Source organism: Epinephelus lanceolatus, chromosome 5 (genome assembly GCF_041903045.1).
Source record: "Epinephelus lanceolatus isolate andai-2023 chromosome 5, ASM4190304v1, whole genome shotgun sequence".
Taxonomy (NCBI): domain Eukaryota; kingdom Metazoa; phylum Chordata; class Actinopteri; order Perciformes; family Serranidae; genus Epinephelus; species Epinephelus lanceolatus.
Genome location: NC_135738.1, coordinates 13809497 through 13829646, shown reverse-complemented (window position 1 = coordinate 13829646; position 20150 = coordinate 13809497). Strand labels below are relative to the sequence as shown.

At 41.3% G+C, this 20150-nt stretch overlaps 1 protein-coding gene across 2 annotated transcripts in view; it reads right to left on the bottom strand.

Moving 5' to 3' along the window:
- Window positions 1-695: 695 nt before the first annotated feature.
- Window positions 696-20150, bottom strand: part of map1ab (microtubule-associated protein 1Ab) — a 119541-nt gene continuing 100086 nt past the window's right edge. For both annotated transcript variants that reach the window (XM_033634570.2, XM_078167734.1), the window contains 3 exons: window positions 6666-19938; window positions 5664-5896; window positions 696-1390 (listed from right to left, as the gene is read on the bottom strand). In XM_033634570.2, the coding sequence (XP_033490461.2) occupies window positions 1235-1390; window positions 5664-5896; window positions 6666-19938 (13662 nt within the window). In that variant the 3' untranslated portion in view covers window positions 696-1234. The remainder of the gene's footprint in view (window positions 1391-5663; window positions 5897-6665; window positions 19939-20150) is intronic.

The following is a 20150-nucleotide window of genomic DNA, read 5'->3' as shown; positions in this document are numbered from 1 at the left end:
GACCAAAAACGTTGCATTTGCCTCATAGTTTGCTGCATCATCACAAAATATATAATTTATTTAACATAACCTCTGTATTGATATAGAAACATTTACCCTATGTGTATACTGTAGTACATACAACCAACAAAGAGCATGATAAAGACTTAGAGAGGAACCATTACATCCAGCAGAGATATGATTAGTGTACAGACATCATCCTTTGTGCCTGGCGCCTACTGAGTTCACTTTAGCATCGACAGCCAAACAGTGTAGTAACTTATCTACACTATACTGCATTCCACACTTGAAGGCTGGCTAAAGGAAGGATTAACCCTAAGCAGTTCTGAAAGAGTCCGAGCTAAAACGCAAGCATCATGCACCAGCTAAGCTGTGAAAGCCGAGAAGAAAGATTTCAAACAGTGGCAACTTCAGGCACCTCCTAAAACCTCACCACAAATGACGACGTAATTTAAATTTTTTTTTTTTTGTCTTTTACATAACATCAATTTATGTCGTTATTGAGTTAATCCAAAAACTACTGTAGCGTGATCAGAATTGCAACAGATGAGTTTGTTATGTGCACAGATGGAAAATAAACTGAAAAAATGTCTAATCTTCTAAAGACACTGTGCACACAGTCTAAAATTATTGATCACTTTTTGATTTTAGGAGATGTTTTGGAGGAGTTAACTAATGAGAACTGTTTTGCAGTGTTTTGGCACTTCTTTTAGGTGAGAGATTTGCCTCTTGGGAGTATCACATTTCCAAATTAATTGAGATTTGAGCCACACAGTTTAAGATCTACACCCTATTATTCTATAGTTTAACTGTGGCATTATGCATTTGTGGGATAATAATGTCCATTTATCTGTTAGATATGAGGCAAAAGCATTATTATGCTAGTAAATGTTTTACATTTTGTAACCACGATTGTTAGTGCTAGTATAAGAGGTGTGTTTGGGCAGACTGTTAACTCACAGAAGAAAACAAACATAAAAGTACATTATTATTTGCGTGATAACCCCACTGTCACAGAGAGCATAAACCCAGAGTTTTGACTTTGACTTCAACTAACAGAATCTAGAGTATCGAGAGCTGCAGCAGATGCGTTTTGAGACTGGTACCATGAGAGAGCGAGAAGCCTTGAAGGAGCAGAGAGTGCTGTTAGCTCTCGCTCTACCTCCAGTAAGAACAGATGACAGGGACAGGGAGGATGGGAGGGGCAGGGGAAGCACAGCGGGGCTCGTGTAGCTCAGAACTCGATCTTGCAGGCAGGGAAGGACTCGTCCTGCATGACTACGGTACTGCTGGAGGCCAGAACCATGATGTTCAGGTCCTGCTGCCTCTCGTGGGTCTGCTGGTACCAGTCCCGAGTCACCTCAGTGTCGTGGGTTGGGATCAGAGTGACCTGACGGGGACACAAGGCAACAAAATGAGTTAGGAGATAGAAAAGACTTAAACAAGTAGTCATTTTTGGGTATATGCGGTGATTTGCTTTCTTCCTATAGTCAGATGATGATTTGATACCACTCCCTCTGTCTGTATGTTAAATATGAATCGACAGCCAGGAGTTTAGTTACCCTAGCTTAGCATGAAGACTGAAAGCAGGGAGAACAAAGTAGCCCAGGTTATCTAAAGATAACGAATTAACACGTAACATCTTACTATGACATTTTGATGACATACAATACTATGACATTATTTATGACATTTTGACTCAATACTATACTATGACATTTTTATGCCATTTTAATGCCATATTACACTATGATATTTTTTATCACATTTTGATGACATACAATACTATGACATTTTTTATCACATTTTGATGGCATACTATACTATGACATTTTTATGCCATTTTGATGGCATACTATACTATGATATTTTTTATGCCATTTTGATGGCATACTATACTGATATTTTTTGCCATTTTGATGACATACTGTACTATGACATTTTTATGCCATTTTGACGCCATACTATACTATGACATTTTTTTAATGCCATTTTGATGACATACTATACTATGACATTTTTTTATCACAATTTGATGCCATACTATACTATGACATTTTTTATGCCATTTTGATGACATACTATACTATGATATTTTTTATGCCATTTTGATGGCATACTATACTGATATTTTTTGCCATTTTGATGACATACTGTACTATGACATTTTTTATCACATTTTGACAACATACTATACTATGACATTTTTTATCACATTTTGATGACATACTATACTATGACATTTTTTATCACATTTTGACGCCATACTATACTATGTCATTTTTATGCCATTTTGACGCCATACTATACTATGACATTTTTTATCACATTTTGACGACATACTATACTATGACATTTTTTATCACATTTTGACGACATACTATACTATGACATTTTTTATCACATTTTGACGACATACTATACTGACATTTTTTATCACATTTTGACGACATACTATACTATGACATTTTTTATCACATTTTGATGACATACTATACTATGACATTTTTATGCTATTTTGATGCCATTCTGTACTATGACATTTTTTTATCACATTTTGACGACATACTATACTATGACATTTTTATGCCATTTTGACGCCATACTATACTATGACATTTTTTATCACATTTTGACGACATACTATACTATGACATTTTTTATCACAATTTGACGCCGTACTATCCTATGACATTTTTTATGCCATTTTCATGACATACAATACTATGCCATTTTCATGCCATTTTGACAACATACTATACTATGACATTTTTTTTTATCACATTTTGATGACATACTATACTATGCCATTTTTATGCCATTCTGTACTATGGCATTTTTTTTTAATCACATTTTGACGCCATACATACCATCCAGAATTGAATTTAAAATCCTACTGTTAACTTATAAAGCTCTAAATGGTCAAGCTCCATCATATCTTAGTGAGCTCATAGTGCCATATTATCCCACCAGAACACTGCGCTCTGAGAACGCAGGGTTACTCGTGGTCCCTAAAGTCTCCAAAAGTAGATCAGGAGCTAGAGCCTTCAGCTATCAGGCTCCTCTCCTGTGGAATCATCTTCCTGTTACGGTCCGGGAGGCAGACACCGTCTCCACATTTAAGACTAGATTTAAGACTTTCCTCTTTGATAAAGCTTATAGTTAGGGCTGGCTCAGGCTTGCCTTGTACCAGCCCCTAGTTAGGCTGACTTAGGCCTAGTCTGCCGGAGGACCCCCCTATAATACACCGGGCACCTTCTCTCCTTCTCTCTCTCTCTCTCGTATTCTATTACTGCATCTTGCTAACTCGGCCATTCTGGATGTCACTAACTCGGCTTCTTCTCCGGAGCCTTTGTGCTCCACTGTCTCTCAGATTAACTCATATCGCAGCGGTGCCTGGACAACGTGACGTGTGTGGTTGTGCTGCTGCCGTGGTCCTGCCAGATGCCTCCTGCTGCTGCTGCCATCATTAGTCATTAGTCATACTTCTACTGTTATTATACACATATGATTATTATCACACATGTATACTGCCAGATATTAATACATACTTTCAACATATTGTACCACAGTAGCCAGAACTATAACTATAATATTATTACTTTCAATAATGTTGTTGTAAGCTACTGTCATTACCTGCATCTCTCTCTCTGTCTCTCTCTCTGTCTCATTGTGTCATACGGATTACTGTTAATTTATTATGCTGATCTGTTCTGTACGACATCTATTGCACGTCTGTCCGTCCTGGAAGAGGGATCCCTCCTCAGTTGCTCTTCCTGAGGTTTCTACCGTTTTTTTTCCCCGTTAAAGGGTTTTTTTGGGGGAGTTTTTCCTTATCAGCTGTGAGGGTCATAAGGACAGAGGGATGTCGTATGCTGTAAAGCCCTGTGAGGCAAATTGTGATTTGTGATATTGGGCTTTATAAATAAAATTGATTGATTGATTGATTGATACTATACTATGACATTTTTATGACATCTTGATGACATACAATACTATGACATTTTCATGCCATTTTGACAACATACTATACTATGACATTTTTATGCCATTTTGATGCCATTCTGTACTATGACATTTTTTTATCACATTTTGACGACATACTATACTATACTATGACATTTTTTATCACATTTTGACGACATACTATACTATGACATTTTTTATCACATTTTGACACCATACTATACTATGACATTTTTAATCAAATTTTGACGACATACTATACTATGACATTTTTTATGCCATTTTATGCCATGTTATACTATGACATTTTTAATCACATTTTGACGGCATACTATATTATTACAATTTTTTCTCACATTTTGACACCATACTATACTATGACATTTTTAATCAAATTTTGACGTCATACTATACTATGACATTTTTTATGACATCTTGACGCCATACTATACTATGACATTTTTAATCAAATTTTGACAACATACTGTAGTATAACATTTTTTATGCCATTTTAATGCCATATTATACTATGACATTTTTAATCACATTTTGACGCCATACTATACTATGACATTTTTAATCAAATTTTGACAACATACTATATTATGACATTTTTTTAATCACATTCTGACAACATACTATACGATGACATTTTTAATCACATTTTGACAATATACTATGACCATTTTTATCACATTTTGATGCCATACTATACTATGACATTTTTGATCAAATTTTGACAACATACTATACTATGACAATTTTTATCACATTTTTACAACATACTATACTATGACATTTTTCATGCCATTGTCAAAATGGCATGACGCCATACTATACTATGACATTTTTGTACACATAGTAACATTTTTTTCGTCATACTATAATAAGAGTTTTTTGTCCGGAGGACTGCAGTTGAAAATTAGCCTTTGGCTAACACCGGCACATTTACAGCAATGGTCATTAATGTGCACTGTCCTCTAAATAAATAAATTAATAATAATAATACTATGTTATGACTCTTTTTTCAATATATGATACTATGACTTTTTTGTTATACTATATTACCACTTTTTTGTCACACTATACTATGACTTTCCTGACAAATGGTACTATACTATGACCTATTTTGTCATACTATACTGTGACTTTTTGACTACATCAAATGGAGCCAACCAGAACCAGACCATGGCATACTTTACTATGATTTATTTATTTATTTATTAATTTTTGTCATACAATACAAAAACGTTTTCTATTCTTTGTTTGTGAAAGTATTGTATAAAATGTATTTTTGGTCAAACTATACTGGGATTTTCTTTGGCATACTACTGCCCAAAAAGTACTGTTACGCTTATTTGTCATACTACATTATGACTTTTTTTTTTAACAGTATACTAAGATTTTTTTGGGGTCATACTAAAGTATGACTAATAACTACTATTATTTTTAATATCACAATTCACAATCAATCTTGAAAGTAAACAAGTTTCTTTGGTATGTATTTTAATTCTTAACTTCATTTTCAATGATTAAGACTTCGAGTGTAAATAAGTCACCAGACTTCATAAAAAAAAAAAGCATCAAAATAGACCTTATTTTAAAATAAATTCCCCAGAGTAGTCTTTACTGTGCATACACTTTAAAGCAGAAATTATGAGAACTGGAGCCACAGACAGATTGAGGACGACAAATACCTGTAAATTGGAGCCCCACTGAGCTTTGCCCTCCAGCAGGGCGTCCAGAACTCCACGGCTGGGCTCTCCGCTGCCAGGGTCGTTCCCGCTCACCACATAGTATGCAGCTCGCACTCTCTTGAAGAATTCCTGGTCCACATTCTTGGCACTGCAGTGGTTGGGCACATAGGCAAGGTCGACATAGATGGGTGGTCCAGGGGGGACGGCCGAGCTAGTTTTCTGGGAGTTGTTACCTGGAGGTGAACAGAGATACATGAGAGCATTAGAGGGCAATAATAGTACTTACTTAAAATGCAGAAGCAAAAAACAACTCAGCTGAACTAAATACATTTTGTTAACCAATTTATTTAAACAAATTGATTCTTATAAAATAATATGACCACAGTGTATTATTACACCTTTTGTAGAATACTGTCTGTGCTGCACATCCATCATTTCAATGTGCTCCTGTTTCCCTTGAGTCATGTTATTCTGTTTAATGTACATCCTTACTGCACAGTTTTTAATGACATAATCTTTTGCATGTCTACACTTGACGTTATTAAAACTAGACTTGTCAAATTTTCGAACAGAAAGTGTACAAGGCCTGTACAAAATGAGCTGTCAATCAAACAGCACATGTACAACTTTCTTCAATGGTACTAATGCAAGTATAACACTTATGTTAGTGTAGTTAACTGTATTTTCATTAAGAACTTAATCTCATTTATATAATTAAAGAGAATTCACAAACACTATGCTGACTTATAACTGCTTTTTAATGAGCATATAAATGTGGCTAATTGCAATTCAGTTGTATCGTTGGGTTTTAACATCCACAACAAAATTTATTTTTATTGTTGAAAAGATCCAATATCAAGTATTTTATTGCTATCTTAAATATGATTTCTGGCACAGGAAATTAAAACTCGTGCTTTTGTCTTAAGTCAGTTTTAATCAGCCCAGAAATAACTTTGAAGGTAAATTCATGTTATGTTTTAGGATGTGAAGATGTTAACACACCTGAACTGCTCTTGACACCGTTGACCAAGGCCTTTGCTGGGTTGAGCAGCTCACTCCTGGAGCCTTGGGTCTCAGACATCTTGATCAGCCTGGAGCTTCTGTCTGGGTCCTTCCTCCTGAGGGAAGCTGATCGAGGTGAGGCAGAGTCTTTAGAAGTCTGCTTCACTGGAGTAGAGGACCTTTTCCTGACTTCCCCCTTACGAGCGGGAGAGGCTGACTTGGGCTTGCCCTTTCTGAGCCCCTTGGTGGTCTTGTGCTCCTTTTTCAGAAGTTTCTCTGTGCTGCTGTGGTCATTGGGAAGCGCCTCTGGATCTACCATGCACACATCTGGGTGTGGAGGGTGGGGATGCGGGTCCTTCATTGGAGTAGGTAGGGGGTCATGAGTCTTTTGAGCTGACCTTGGTGATGGAGGATGGTGACCACCCCCAGTTCCAGATAATTTGTCGACTGGCAGATGTTCAGCGTCTTCGTCTGAGTCCAGATTTCCTTCAGCTGTTATAGACGGACACTCCTCGGTTTCTGGAGGGACATCAGAATCAGACTGTGACGGCAACGACTCGCTCACTGATGTCGGCGGTGTTTCCTCTCCAGCTAACGTCACAGCCAAGCCAGATGACATGGCGCCGGGCTGCTGTTGTGGCCCTTGTCCAGCGTCTCCATGGTAACTCTGAGCGTGGTGGCGCCTCTGCTTGTGGGACCTCCTTTTCACAGAGTGTTGCTCCTGATCATCCTCATCCCCTTCCTGGGAGTGGTCACTGCCAGCGTCCTCCTCGCCTTCCCCCTCGTCGCTGGAGAGCTGATGAGGGCTCGGGTTGATGAACGACGGAGAAAGTTCTCCTTTGCGATGTTTGTATTCGCAGGAGGAGTAACCTGGATGGGAGGCAGAGGAGGAGGTGGCGCCGGTGTTCAAGTCAGAGGGACGATCAGCCCTCACGGCTCCTGTACTGGATGTTTCTGTGTGAGAGGTACTGTGGACACTGGCCATCCATTCCATTGCTTCCATTGCTTCCTCTTCCTCCTCATCATCATCATCCCCATAACCTGGAGGAGGGGCACTTGGGCAGTCTTCAGGCCTCTGTAGTAGCTCCCAGTCAGATATGCTGCTCCTTCTCCTGGTTTCTAATCTCTCTGGTGGTTTGTCCAAAAAGCTTTTCTCCTCCACTTTTTCTGCCTCTCCTTTCTTACCATCCTCTGCTTTTTCACACATCTTTGGATCAGCTGTTGCCTTTTTCTCCTCTGTGCTGTCTTTACACATCTTTTCCTCCTGTTTCTTTTCCTCTGCTTTCTGCTTGACTTCACTGTCTTTAGCCATCTCTGTCCTTTCATCTTTTCCTGAAGCCTTTGCATCCTCCTTCAAAGGTGAAATAGCTCCATCTGTCTTTTCCTCTTTTACTCCCATTGTTTTATCCATTTTCTCTTTCTCTGTTTTGGACACGTCTGTTGTGGCACATGTGGTTTTGCTAGCTCCACAATCACTCAGTGAAGTAAGTGAGGCTGTCTGTTGAGTTGTTTCCATCACCACATCAGGTTTAGACACAACAGTAGTAGAGGTGATGGTGACTGTTTTCGTCTCTGCGGACTGTGTGGTACTTTCAACCACATATGACTCAGTTATTGATGAAAAAGTCTCCTTTTGCTCAGACACTTTGATTTTTTGACATTCAATACGACATGGTAGAGTGCTGTCATCCATTTCAAGTGTAACAGGCTCCTCATCTTCCGATGACTCTTGGGACACCTTGTCAGAGGAGTCAGCCCTTTGGAGGGGAGAGACATCAAAGTGAGCCTCTGATGTGGATAAACTCTCTAACACCTTTACTGGTTCGACACTTTGTGAAGATGGCGCTGCGGAAGATGTTGTAATCTTAGTTTCTAGCATATGAAAACTATCAGTGCTTGACTTTGTTGCCATTTCAGGCTTTGCAGAGCTGCTTTGATCCTCAGTTTGTTTGGCAGTGGTAGAGAACACTGAAGAGGATGGTTTGGTCTCATCAAACTGGCTGGGTAAGGTCACCTTTGTTGCAGGTTTCGCTGTAACCTCCATGTACTCATCTCTCTGAAACCCTCCAAAGCAGGAGCTTGTAGACTCTGTTGTAAACGACGACTCCTCTTTGGCTAGAGGTACTGTAGAGCTTGGTGGCGTTGTGAAAGTTTGGGCTTTTTCTTCAAACTTTTGGCTCAAAGGAGCAAATGTTGACGATGAGGATGAGTAACTATATGATGTGGAGGAGTATGTTGAAGAAGAGTATGTTAAGGTGGTGTATGTGCAAGGTGATGAGGCAGTTTCATGTTTTGTGGTGATATCTAGGGTCTGCCTCTCATCTAGACTTACTTCTTGGGTGTCTCTTTGGCTGTAATATTTATCATCGCCTCGCTTGGACAGCCCGGAGGCATCTGAGAGCACAGAGGTTTCTTTCTTATCGTCCTTCAATCCTACTTGACTCTCCTCACTGTAGAAATGCTCGGAATAACCTTCAGATCTACTCTGTCCGATGTCGGCATAGCTACTGCTTAGAGGAGGGGAGGGACTAGATGTAGTCTTGGACACGGATTCTGAATGTTCAGATGGCAAAAAGCTGCCCGTCACGCTGCTTGTGGATGTTGGTTGACACGTTTCCTTTGTCAAAAAGCTTGGAGATAGAGACCCTTTGTCTCCTTTTTTTGACGGCAGGTCTTCATGAGGTGGAAAATCCTCGGCTGAAGACAACCTTCTCTTTGTGGTTGGTTCAGGAGATAGATGCTTCTTGTCTGTGTCCTCTGCTTCCTTTGTTTCAGGAAGTTTTGGAGCATCTAATGTAGTGAAACTCTTTTCATCCATTCTTTGAGCGCTTAAGTCTGGGGGCGGAGTTGTTTTACCTACATCTTCACTCTTTGTCTCAGGAAGTTTGGATGTGGCTGTATCTTCTTTGAGTGGTTCTGTTTCTGGAGATGGTGATTTTGTTTCTGGAGATGGTGATTTTGTTTCTGGAGATGGTGGTTTTGTTTCTGGGGATGGTGGTTTTGTTTCTGGGGATGGTGGTTTTTTAGTCAAGTCCTGCTTGTCTGAAGCCGAGGCATCATCAGGTGTTGCTCTACCGATTGTTTCCTCTTTAAGGAAACTTGATTCAGGCAACTGAGACTTTTTATTTGAGTCCTCTGCCTCTGCTAATGTGGCACTATCCCCAGAGCTACGTCTACACATTTCTTTTTCAGATTGTTCTCTGGCACCCTTTTCCATATCTACATCACTTAACTCCTCCTCTTCTTCCTCCTCCTCGTCCTCATCGTCGTCTTCATCATCATCAACGTTGAAATCTTCCCCCTCTACAAGTAACCTTTTGTCTATCAGGCTCTCTTTTCCATCTGGAAGGTCTAACATTGATTTACAAGAGGCAGAGCTGCTAATTTGACTATTGTCAGATGCCAAAACATTATCGTCTATTTCGTGTCCTGAAAATGTGGCAGCAGATGCAGGCCTTGAATCACTTGAAGTTTCTTCTTTCTCCAAAGGTGATGCTTGTTGAAGTAAAATGTCTTTTTCTGCAGGTGAATGCCGACCAGATGGAGATCCCTCTCTGTCATGATCAGAGGAATCAATTTTGTCTTTGAGTGACTCAGATTTTTCTTTCTCTTTTTCAGTTGTTCTCTTTTCTGTGAATTCTGCAAAAGCCGTGGGAGTAGGTGAAACCTGGGTACCAAGATCTGATTGGCTCCATGAGGGAGAGGGTGTTTCTTGTCTCGATGATACGCCGGCTGATTGAACAGCAGCACTGCTGGAAACTGTATCACTTACTCCTGTTGCTCCTGGTTGAAAAGCTGCTGCTGCTGCAGCACCTTCCATCATGTCCTCTTTCTCTTTCTCGGATTTCTCAGGTTTGTCCTCTTTGGGACTGAAAGAATAAGACTCAGCAGCCTGGGACATTTTGTTATCTTGCATGTCTGCGGATGAAAAGCTCTTGTCAACATAAGGTGTATCTGGTCTTTCTTCTCTTTCACTCTCTTCCTCTTGGCCTTTCTCTCTGTCTTCATATTTAGGCGAGGCACTTTGACTTTGGTGGCTACTTCTCTCACTCTCTGTGAGGGACACCGGGCTGTAGTCCACTCTGCTGAAGGACAGAGGCTCTTCTTTGTACTGATCATCCAGGAGGAACATTGCTCCTCCAGCCTCTGTCTGGCTTGTTCTTCTGTTATCATCAATTGCAATATCAGAGGCGTGATCGAAACCTAGAGAAACCTCGCTTTCTTCCTGAGAGTCCAAGTCATGATCTTTTGGAATGGGCTTTTCATACGGATCATACTTGGACGCACAAAAGGTTTGCTGTTCATCTCCGAGGCTTCCACTGGCCGTTTCCTTCTCTGAGGTCATTTTTGTAGTGTCTGATTTTACAACTTCAGTTTGGCTGGCGTCTTCAGAATCCAACATAAAATATGAACAAGGCTGTGATAATCCTGGAGAAGCCACCTCTCGTTCTCCTTCCATCTCCCTCTCTGCTTCCTTTCCTGGCTTCTCCTCCAGCTTTGTTTTCTCTGCAGCACTCACCACTGAGCTTGTTGGTATCTGTTTCTCTTGTTGTGGCATTTCCTCCACACTAGACTGACTCTCAGTGCTTGAGAGTGTAGAGCTCCTGGGTTGACTGTCAGTGCTTGATACCGTTGACAACACAGGCTTTTTCTCAGCTGAATCTGAGACTGATTCAGCTTTAGCTGCTGTGACATCAGAGGCTGTTTCTTGTTTTGGAATAGTGGTAGTCTCCTCCTTTGATGTGACAATATCAAAAGAGGGCTCTGGCTTGGCAAGTGGCGCAGCTGTGGTTTCTGTTTTCATGACATCTTTACTGACTTCAGGTGAAAGTCTGGATTCTTCTTTGTCAAAGTCTTTGATGTCTTCATCAATAGAGGGCTCCTGCATTGTAAGTGTTGGTATGATCACTGTACTCTGCTCTGATATTGGCGGTTTAGTCTGGTCACTTGCCGGTGGTTTTGGGGATGAGGGCAAGCCTGCAGACGAGATGTCATGTTCGGATTTTCTTGGCTCCACGGACAAAGGTCTTGAGCCTGCTCCTCCCATACAAATGTCCTCCTCCTCTTCATCTCCTCTGTCTTCATCGGAGGACTGAACCACAAATGCGGGTTTGTAATCTGACTTGGATGCCATCGCTGCGTCTCCTGATAGTGTCTGTGTGGGCTGTTTACTGGTTTTGTCCAGGTCTTTCTCCTGTAACTCTTCTCTCTCCCATTTCTCCTCTTTGGTGTGGTCTGCATCGGAGTCTTTCTCAGTAATGTCATCTATCTTCTTGTCTCCAACATCCTTTTCTTTCATCATCTTTTCATCCTCTTCTGGTTTTGTCTTTTCTTCTTTGGTGTCATCAGTGTCGTAGGTGTATTCTTTTTCCTGCTCCTTTTCCATTTTCTTCTCTTTGCTCAGTTCAGCAACATGTGCATCGTCTTTCTCTTTCTCCATCTTCTCTTCTTGACTACTAATGACTTTTGCTTCTTTATCTTGCTCCTTTTTCTCCTCCTGGATGTGGCCGGGAGACACACAAATGTCATCTTTCACTGGTTTCAGGTCTTCACTTGAAGTAGTTACAGAAATGTCTTGCTGCTTTTCAACTGATGTAGCGCCAGAAGTTTCCTTCTCTTTCTGAGTTTCAGTGAGCTTATCAGAGGTTTCTTCATGTATATGCTTATCACCAACGCCACAAATATCATCCTTTTTAGTTTTCTCCTCGTCCAAGGTCTGAGACATGGGGAGATCTATATCTTTTTTATCTTCCTTCTTAGATTCAGGCTCAAAAGGATAATCATCTTTCCCTTTTTTCTCATCTTTGGCGGTAAATGATGGAGAGTGTATCTCCTTCTCTGCCTCCTGTTTGATGGATTCAGCTTCACAAGTGTCCTGTTTGACTTTGACCTCGATGGTTTCAACTTTAGCTGGCTCTTGCTCTTTTGTGTCCTTGGGTTGCTCAACAGTGGAATCTGTTTCTTTTTCTTTTTTTGTGTCGTCTTTTTCAGTTTCTTTATCCTTTATTTCCTCCAAAATTGGTTTGTCAGCAGAGACATCGGCCTCCTCCTGCTCTTTAGCCTCCTGCATTTTTATCTGTTTGTCAATTATGTCACTTTTTTCCACATCTTTGTCATCTTCAATAGTTTTGACAGAAGTATCATCTTTCTGCTCCTTGACAGACACAAAATCAGAACTTTTTTCTTTCTCTTTTTCCCTTTCTTCCTCTTTGACTGTAATTTCTTTTTCAGAAATTTCAGCCTTTGGGATTTCTTTCGCCTCTTCCTTGGTGAGTTTTACATCAGATGTAACATCTTTCAACTCTACCTTCTTCTCCTCATCTGCAGGGGGTTTTACACCAGGAGTGTCTTTGCTTTCCTCCTGCTTGGCAGAAATGTCATCCTTAATTACTACTGTATCTTTTTCTTCCTTAATGGGTTTGATAACAACACCATGATCCTGATCTGAAACATCTTCCTCCTTGGATGATTTCTCAGTGGAGGTTTCCTCCTTATCCACTGCTTTCTCCTTTTCTTCTTCTATCACTGATTTGTCAGCAGAGGTATCTTTACTGGTGTCTTTCTCCTTTTCTTGTTCTATCATTGATTTGTCAGCAGAAATATCTTTGCTGGTTTCTTTCTCTTCTTTCTCCTTTACTTCTTCTATCATTGATTTGTCAGCAGAAATATCTTTGCTGGTTTCTTTCTCCTTTACTTCTTCTATCGTTGATTTGTCAGCAGAAATATCTTTGCTGGTTTCTTTCTCCTTTACTTCTTCTATCGTTGATTTGTCGGCACAAATATCTTTGCTGGTTTCTTTCTCTTCTTTCTCCTTTACTTCTTCTATCGTTGATTTGTCAGCAGAAATATCTTTGCTGGTTTCTTTCTCCTTTACTTCTTCTATCGTTGATTTGTCAGCAGAAATATCTTTGCTGGTTTCTTTCTCTTCTTTCTCCTTTACTTCTTCTATCGTTGATTTGTCAGCAGAAATATCTTTGCTGGTTTCTTTCTCCTTTACTTCTTCTATCGTTGATTTGTCAGCAGAAATATCTTTGCTGGTTTCTTTCTCTTCTTTCTCCTTTACTTCTTCTATCGTTGATTTGTCAGCAGAAATATCTTTGCTGGTTTCTTTCTCTTCTTTCTCCTTTACTTCTTCTATCGTTGATTTCTCAGCACAGATATCTTTGCTGGTTTCTTTCTCTTCTTTCTCCTTTACTTCTTCTATCGTTGATTTGTCAGCAGAAATGTCTTTTATGGTTTCTTTCTCTTCTTTCTCCTTTACTTCTTCTATTGTTGATTTCTCAGCACAGATATCTTTGCTGGTTTCTTTCTCGTCTTTCTCCTTTACTTCTTCTATCGTTGATTTGTCAGCAGAAATGTCTTTTATGGTTTCTTTCTCTTCTTTCTCCTTTACTTCTTCTATCGTTGATTTCTCAGCACAGATATCTTTGCTGGTTTCTTTCTCGTCTTTCTCCTTTACTTCTTCTATCGTTGATTTCTCAGCACAGATATCTTTGCTGGTTTCTTTCTCTTCTTTCTCCTTTACTTCTTCTATCGTTGATTTCTCAGCACAGATATCTTTGCTGGTTTCTTTCTCTTCTTTCTCCTTTACTTCTTCTATCGTTGATTTCTCAGCACAGATATCTTTGCTGGTTTCTTTCCCGTCTTTCTCCTTTACTTCTTCCATCATTGATTTGTCGGCACAAATATCTTTACTGGTTTCTTTCTCCTTTACTTCTTCTATCGTTGATTTCTCAGCACAGATATCTTTGCTGGCTTCTTTCTCTTCTTTCTCCTTTACTTCTTCCATCGCTGATTTGTCAGCAGAAATATCTTTGCTGGTTTCTTTCTCCTTTACTTCTTCTATCGTTGATTTGTCAGCACAAACATCTTTACTGGTTTCTTTCTCCTTTTCGTCTTCTGTGGTGGGTTTAGCAACAGATTCGTCTTTGGATGTTTTGACAGCCGAAATATCTTCGCTCCTCATTACATCCTGTTCCTCCGTCTTGGCAGGTTTGATGGTAGATATGATATCTTTGCTTATATCTTGCCCCTTTTCTTCCTCTGTGACTGGTTTGACAGCATCCTTAGGTGTCTCTTTTGCCTCTACCTTGGTTGATGCAGCAGAGAAATCTTCATCTTTACATACTTTTACATGTTCTTCCTCCATTTTGGTAATTTTGATAGCAGCAGTATCCTCTTTACTTTCCTTTTGTTCCTTTTCTTCTCCAAGTGTTGGTTTAACAGCAGATGTATCTTCAGTACTTGGCAGCTTATCTTTGTCCTCTGCCTTGGTAAGTTTAATAGCAGCAGTATCATCTTTACTTATGTCTTCCTTCTTGTCTTCTGCTATCGTAGGCTTGATGTAAGCATCATCCTTGATTGTTGTTGTATCTTGTTCCTGTTCCTTGGAAAGTTTGGTGTCCAAACTATCATCTTTACTTGCCTCTTTCTCTTTTTCTTGCTCTGTGGTTGGCTTGTCAGCAAGAATTTCATCTTTACTCAGTGGTGCGTCCTTTTCTTCCACTGTGGTGATGCTGACGGGTGAGATAACATCTTTACAAATCTCTTGCCCCTTTTCTTCTTTCATGGAAACAGCAGATGTATCATCCTTACTGATCACCTCTTCTTCTTTGGTGAGTTTAGCAACAGTGATGTCAGCCATCTCTTTCTCCTTTTCCTTCTGCTCATCTGTAAAAGGCTTGGTAGCAGAAGCATCTATCTTTTCCATCTCCTTTTCCTCTTTCTTATCTTCGATCACTTTGATATCAGATGTTTCTGCCTCTTCTTCCCTCTCATCTTTAGTAGGCTCAGTAATGTGCATATCGTCCTGCTTGATATCTGTGGCGTGTACTTTTTCAATCTCTTTCTCTTCAGTCTTTATAGGGCTAACATCAATCGTAGCATCCTTCTCTGTCTCTTTTCTCTCCTCCATTTTCGAAATCTCACTATCAGCCACGTCATCCTTTTTAAGGTCAGTTTCTTTAACTTCACCTTTGGTTTTAAGGTCAAAATCATCATCTTTCTGCTTCTGCTCATCTTTAATATCTTTGGCCTCAGAAGCAACAAATTCCTTCTCTGCTTCTGTAGTAGTTTTGACCTCAGGAGTATGGTCTTTTTCGGGCTCTTTCTGTTCATCTTTTATGGCTGTATCAGTTGTGAGAATGTCTTTTGCAATTTGCTCATCTTTGATGGGTTTAATATCAGAGGTATCATCCTTTATTGCCTCTTTCTCTGCTTTCTCATCTGTGATGGACGTAATAGCAGAAACGTCTTCTTGGATGACAGATTTCTGTTTTTGTTCATCCTTGATTTGTATGACATCGGAGGTGTCGTCCTTTCCTTTCTCCTGTTCCGCCTGGACGGTTTTAACTGCAGATTTATCATCGTGATCATCGTCATCTTTCTTGTCATCATCATCATCATCCAGGAAACGACTCTCCTTCTCTGGAAATTTACCTGGAACAGGCACTTTAGGTTCTTTGTCTTTGAGCTTGTCGTCAATATCTTCATCTTTTTGTCCAGATGACACGAGGGAATCCCTCGCTGACGCAGGTGGCAGAACTTCTGTAAAAGACGCAGCGGCATCAGGGATTATTTCTGCTTGTTTGCCTTCATCTTTTGGTACTGATGGAGTTTCTTTTTCTGTCTCCTTCATCACTGGAACCTCTTTTATGTCCTTCTCAAATGGTTCATCCAAAGATGTTGAAATTTCTTCTTCCTGCTGCTCTGCTTTCTGTTTGTCGATATCTTTTTGCATTGCTGGTTCGTCTTTCTTTGCAGTTTTGTCTTCAAGAGCTGTGATGACATCAGGGAGCTCCTCTTGCTTTTGCGGCTCTAAATCGGGGAAGACCTTCATCTTGTCTTCCACTGGTGACTGACGAAGAGGAGAGTGAGCTGCACTCGGCGGTCCAGACTGTGGAGGGGAGGCCATTTTCACAGTGATATCATCCGGACTGAAGCAGCGCTCTTCACTCTCTGAAGTTACTGAGTCTGATCCGAAAGGTCTAGTAGGCACAACAGATGAAGTATCTTTAGGTGCAATAGCATCTATGTTTTCTTCTTCGACAGGGAGGTGGACTGGTTTGGTGTCTTGTATAGAAACTGGAGACACTGAGCCAGCAAGCTTTTCAATATCTGTCTCTTTACCCTGTAACAGCTGAGATGAAGCATAGCCCTCTTGAAGTTTTTCAAGTGAAATGTCAACATTAGGAGTTTGGTCTTCATCCTCTTCCTCTTCTTGTTCCCCCTCATCCTGAGCTTCAGAAGCTTTAGCTGGCGTCTTTACTTCTGTAACAGGAAGTGTTAGGTCATCAGATGGAGACTTGGATTGTTTGTCTTCTTCCAAAGACGGTGGTGAAAGTGTTCCTGCAGAGGTTGGCTGTTCTTTGCCTTGGGTGGCGTCAGGTGGTGTTGACAGGGTGACAGGGCTTTTGGGTGGTTCCTCAGCTGGAGGTGCTGCGACAGATGCCACAGATTGGTCTTCGGCGATAGAAGTAGGGAAGGAGGACACTTTGTCATACTCTGTGATGGACGTTGCAGAAGAGACATGCTCCTCCTCTGCCAGAGGAGCAGTGATGATGTTGGTGAAAACTGACACCTGCTCCTGCACACCTGGGATGAAAGTTTTCTCGGTCATAGCCGCAGCTTGCATCTCCCTCATGCCGTGGATGTCTACAAATGATCCAGTCTGATCTGGAACGGAGATGTCATAAGCACCAACGTCGTACTGGAGGTGTGGTATCCTTTCCTCTGCCTCCTCGTGAATCTCCTCGTCAGAGATGGTCTGCTCTGTCTCAGAGTAGCCAGGTATTGTCTCATCTTGGATGTAGGAGATGGGTTCAGCTGCAGCAGCTCCTTGAACAATGGAAGTTATGGGAGCTGTGGCCCCTGCAACATGTGACAGGTAGCCCTCCTCCTCTTCCTCTTCTTCAGCTCCAGTCGGGATTTCAGTAGTTTTGCTTTCAGTGACGATTTCTTCTTCAGCTGCATCTTTGGGTTTGATCTCTTCGTCTGCTATTACGTCTAAATCTTCCACTTCCTCCAGTTCGGCTTTCTCCACTGCCTCCTCCTCTTCTTCCTCCTCCTCGGCTTTAGATGGAATCATTTGTAGCTCCTCTTTTGCCACAACCTTAGCTGCGAGAATTTCAGATTTCTCCATTTCCTCTATCTCGTGTTTCCTGTCAAGCCCATCATCCTTTGCCTCCTTTGATTCATCCACCTCTTCACCTATTCCCATATCTTCTTCCTCCTCCTCTTCTGTTTTCTTCGCGGCAGCAGGGGGCTCTTCTTCCTCCTCTTCCTCCTCCTCATCCTGAGTTGCTGCTCCTTCATCCTCAAACTTCTGAGCCTCTTCCATTTCTCTCTCTTGTGTCAACACCTGGTCTTTGTCTTCAACTTCAGCTTCTTCTGGGACTGCTGCCTCCTTTTCTGGAGACTGTGTGCCAGGTGGAATTTCAGATGTGGTTTCTTGTGCTGCCTCCTTCTCTTGGGTAAGGCTTTGTGCTGTCAGCTCATTACTGTCTTGAGGCTCTGCTGATACAGCTACAACTTCAGCTTTTTTCATATCTTCATAATCCTTGGTGAGGTCTTCTGGGGTTGAGGGAACAGACGTGCCCTCAACAGCTCCATTCTCTACTGGTTCAGGTTGAATAGTTTCAGGTTTCGGCTCCTCAGGCTTCGGCTCAGCAGGTAAAGCCTTTGCTGCTTTGATTTTTCCAGTCTTTGCTTTACTTGACACTTTAGCTTTGTGTAATGTCTTTCTGACTTCTGGTGTGAGCGGTTTCAGGTCAGGCTTTGTAATTTTTCTCAGCTCTGGTTTGGATGTGTCCTTCTTTTTGTCCTCTTTGGACTTAACATCTTTCTTTTCATCCTTTTTAACGGAGTCATCCTTCTTTACTTTCTTGATCTCTTTCTTTTCCTTGTCCTTTTTCTCATCCATTTTTGACACTCTCTCCTTTGGGTGCTTTTTTAAGGATTTTTCCTTCAGGAGTTTCTTCTTTTCTGGCACATCACTTTTAGATTTTATAGTTTTAGTGGGCTTTTTCTCCTCTTTTTTCTCCAAGATATTTTCCTTGACAGAGTCACTCTTTGCCTCTGTGGCGGCTGACACATCATCTTGTCCTTCAGTCTCTTTCTTTGAGGTCTTTGCAGTAGTCTTCGGGGACGACTTGAGACTCTCTTTGCTGTCTGTTCTTTGCTTTAACTTGGTTTGTTTTATAACAGAGGGAGGAGCTCCGGAGGCAATGTCCTTTTGTGTGGCTACAGGATAGCGCAAGAAGTCAAGGTGCTTTAATTTTTCCAGCCCCTCTAGGATCTTGTTTTGTGGTGCATTCCCAGGGAACAGCACTCTGATGATCTTTTCTGCAGGGTTGGCAGGAAGCCAGACGACTAAGGCTGTAACTGATGTCAGGTAGGGTACAGATATTTCTCCTTCTTTCCCGTTGGGCAGCACAATACCAGTTTTGGCCTTGCTGTTGCCAGCCCACTTCTGCATTAAAAACTGCATTTCTTTACTGTCTTTGACAGGATTAAGAATATACATGTCTAACCTGCCCACACCCATCTTGTGGAACAGAGTAATGGGCTCAATGGTGTTGCTGACCACTCGAAAAAGTGGTTCAGGTTTGATTCCTAGTTTGTTAAGGTACTGCAAAGTCAGCGAGGCCTCTTCAATACTGCGCTTCACTTTAAGATTAGATTCTGGCATACGTAGCTTCTCTGGCACATTGAAGAATACCACGCCTAGTTCAGGAGAGATCAGGTTCTTCATCCAGTCGCTGTAGTTGGTGGAGCCTTGGGACTGCTCCTCCTCCTGTTCTGCTATCTTCCTCTGAAGCAGCCCATTGATACCTGGGAGATTGTCAGCGCCGATGTGTGTGAGCAGGATCGAGTCGATGCGGTCCAAGTGACGAACCAGCTTCCAGAAGCATGATTTTCGTTCAGAGCCTCCGTCCACTAAGATGTTGAAGCCGTTCACAGCAAAGAGAGCAGAGTCTCCTCGTCCGCCGGGAAAGATGTAGCAACACGGCTTGGACAGTTTCAGGAAGCCTCCGGATGTGGGTGGCTCCAGGAGGTCAAAAGGTGAAGGGACGTCAACCGTCTCAGAGATGTACTCTGTGAACTCTGTGACGCCTTCCATCTTGGGAAGAACAGACTCAGGGTTTAGTCTGTATTCCAGGAACTCCCGCAGGATCTGCTGCTGTCCCAGGGAGCTCCAGCCCACCTCCCCGCGGCAGGACACAGTAAGTGTTGCCTGCTGCTTGGGGGCTGTTGTGCCCAGTAATTCACTGACCTGCAGGAGGGAGAAACCCACAAACATCAGTCAGTGATCAATTCAGAAATGTGGTGGACTTGTGTTGTGAAAACATGCTGAAAAATACATATATATTAGTCAAGTATGCTTTTCGTCAAGGGGAATGTGTTAAATATTTTATTAATTATTTATTATTACTTGAAGGTGAGCAAGTTAGTGCCTGAATACTCTCATCCTTTGTGTATTATCTA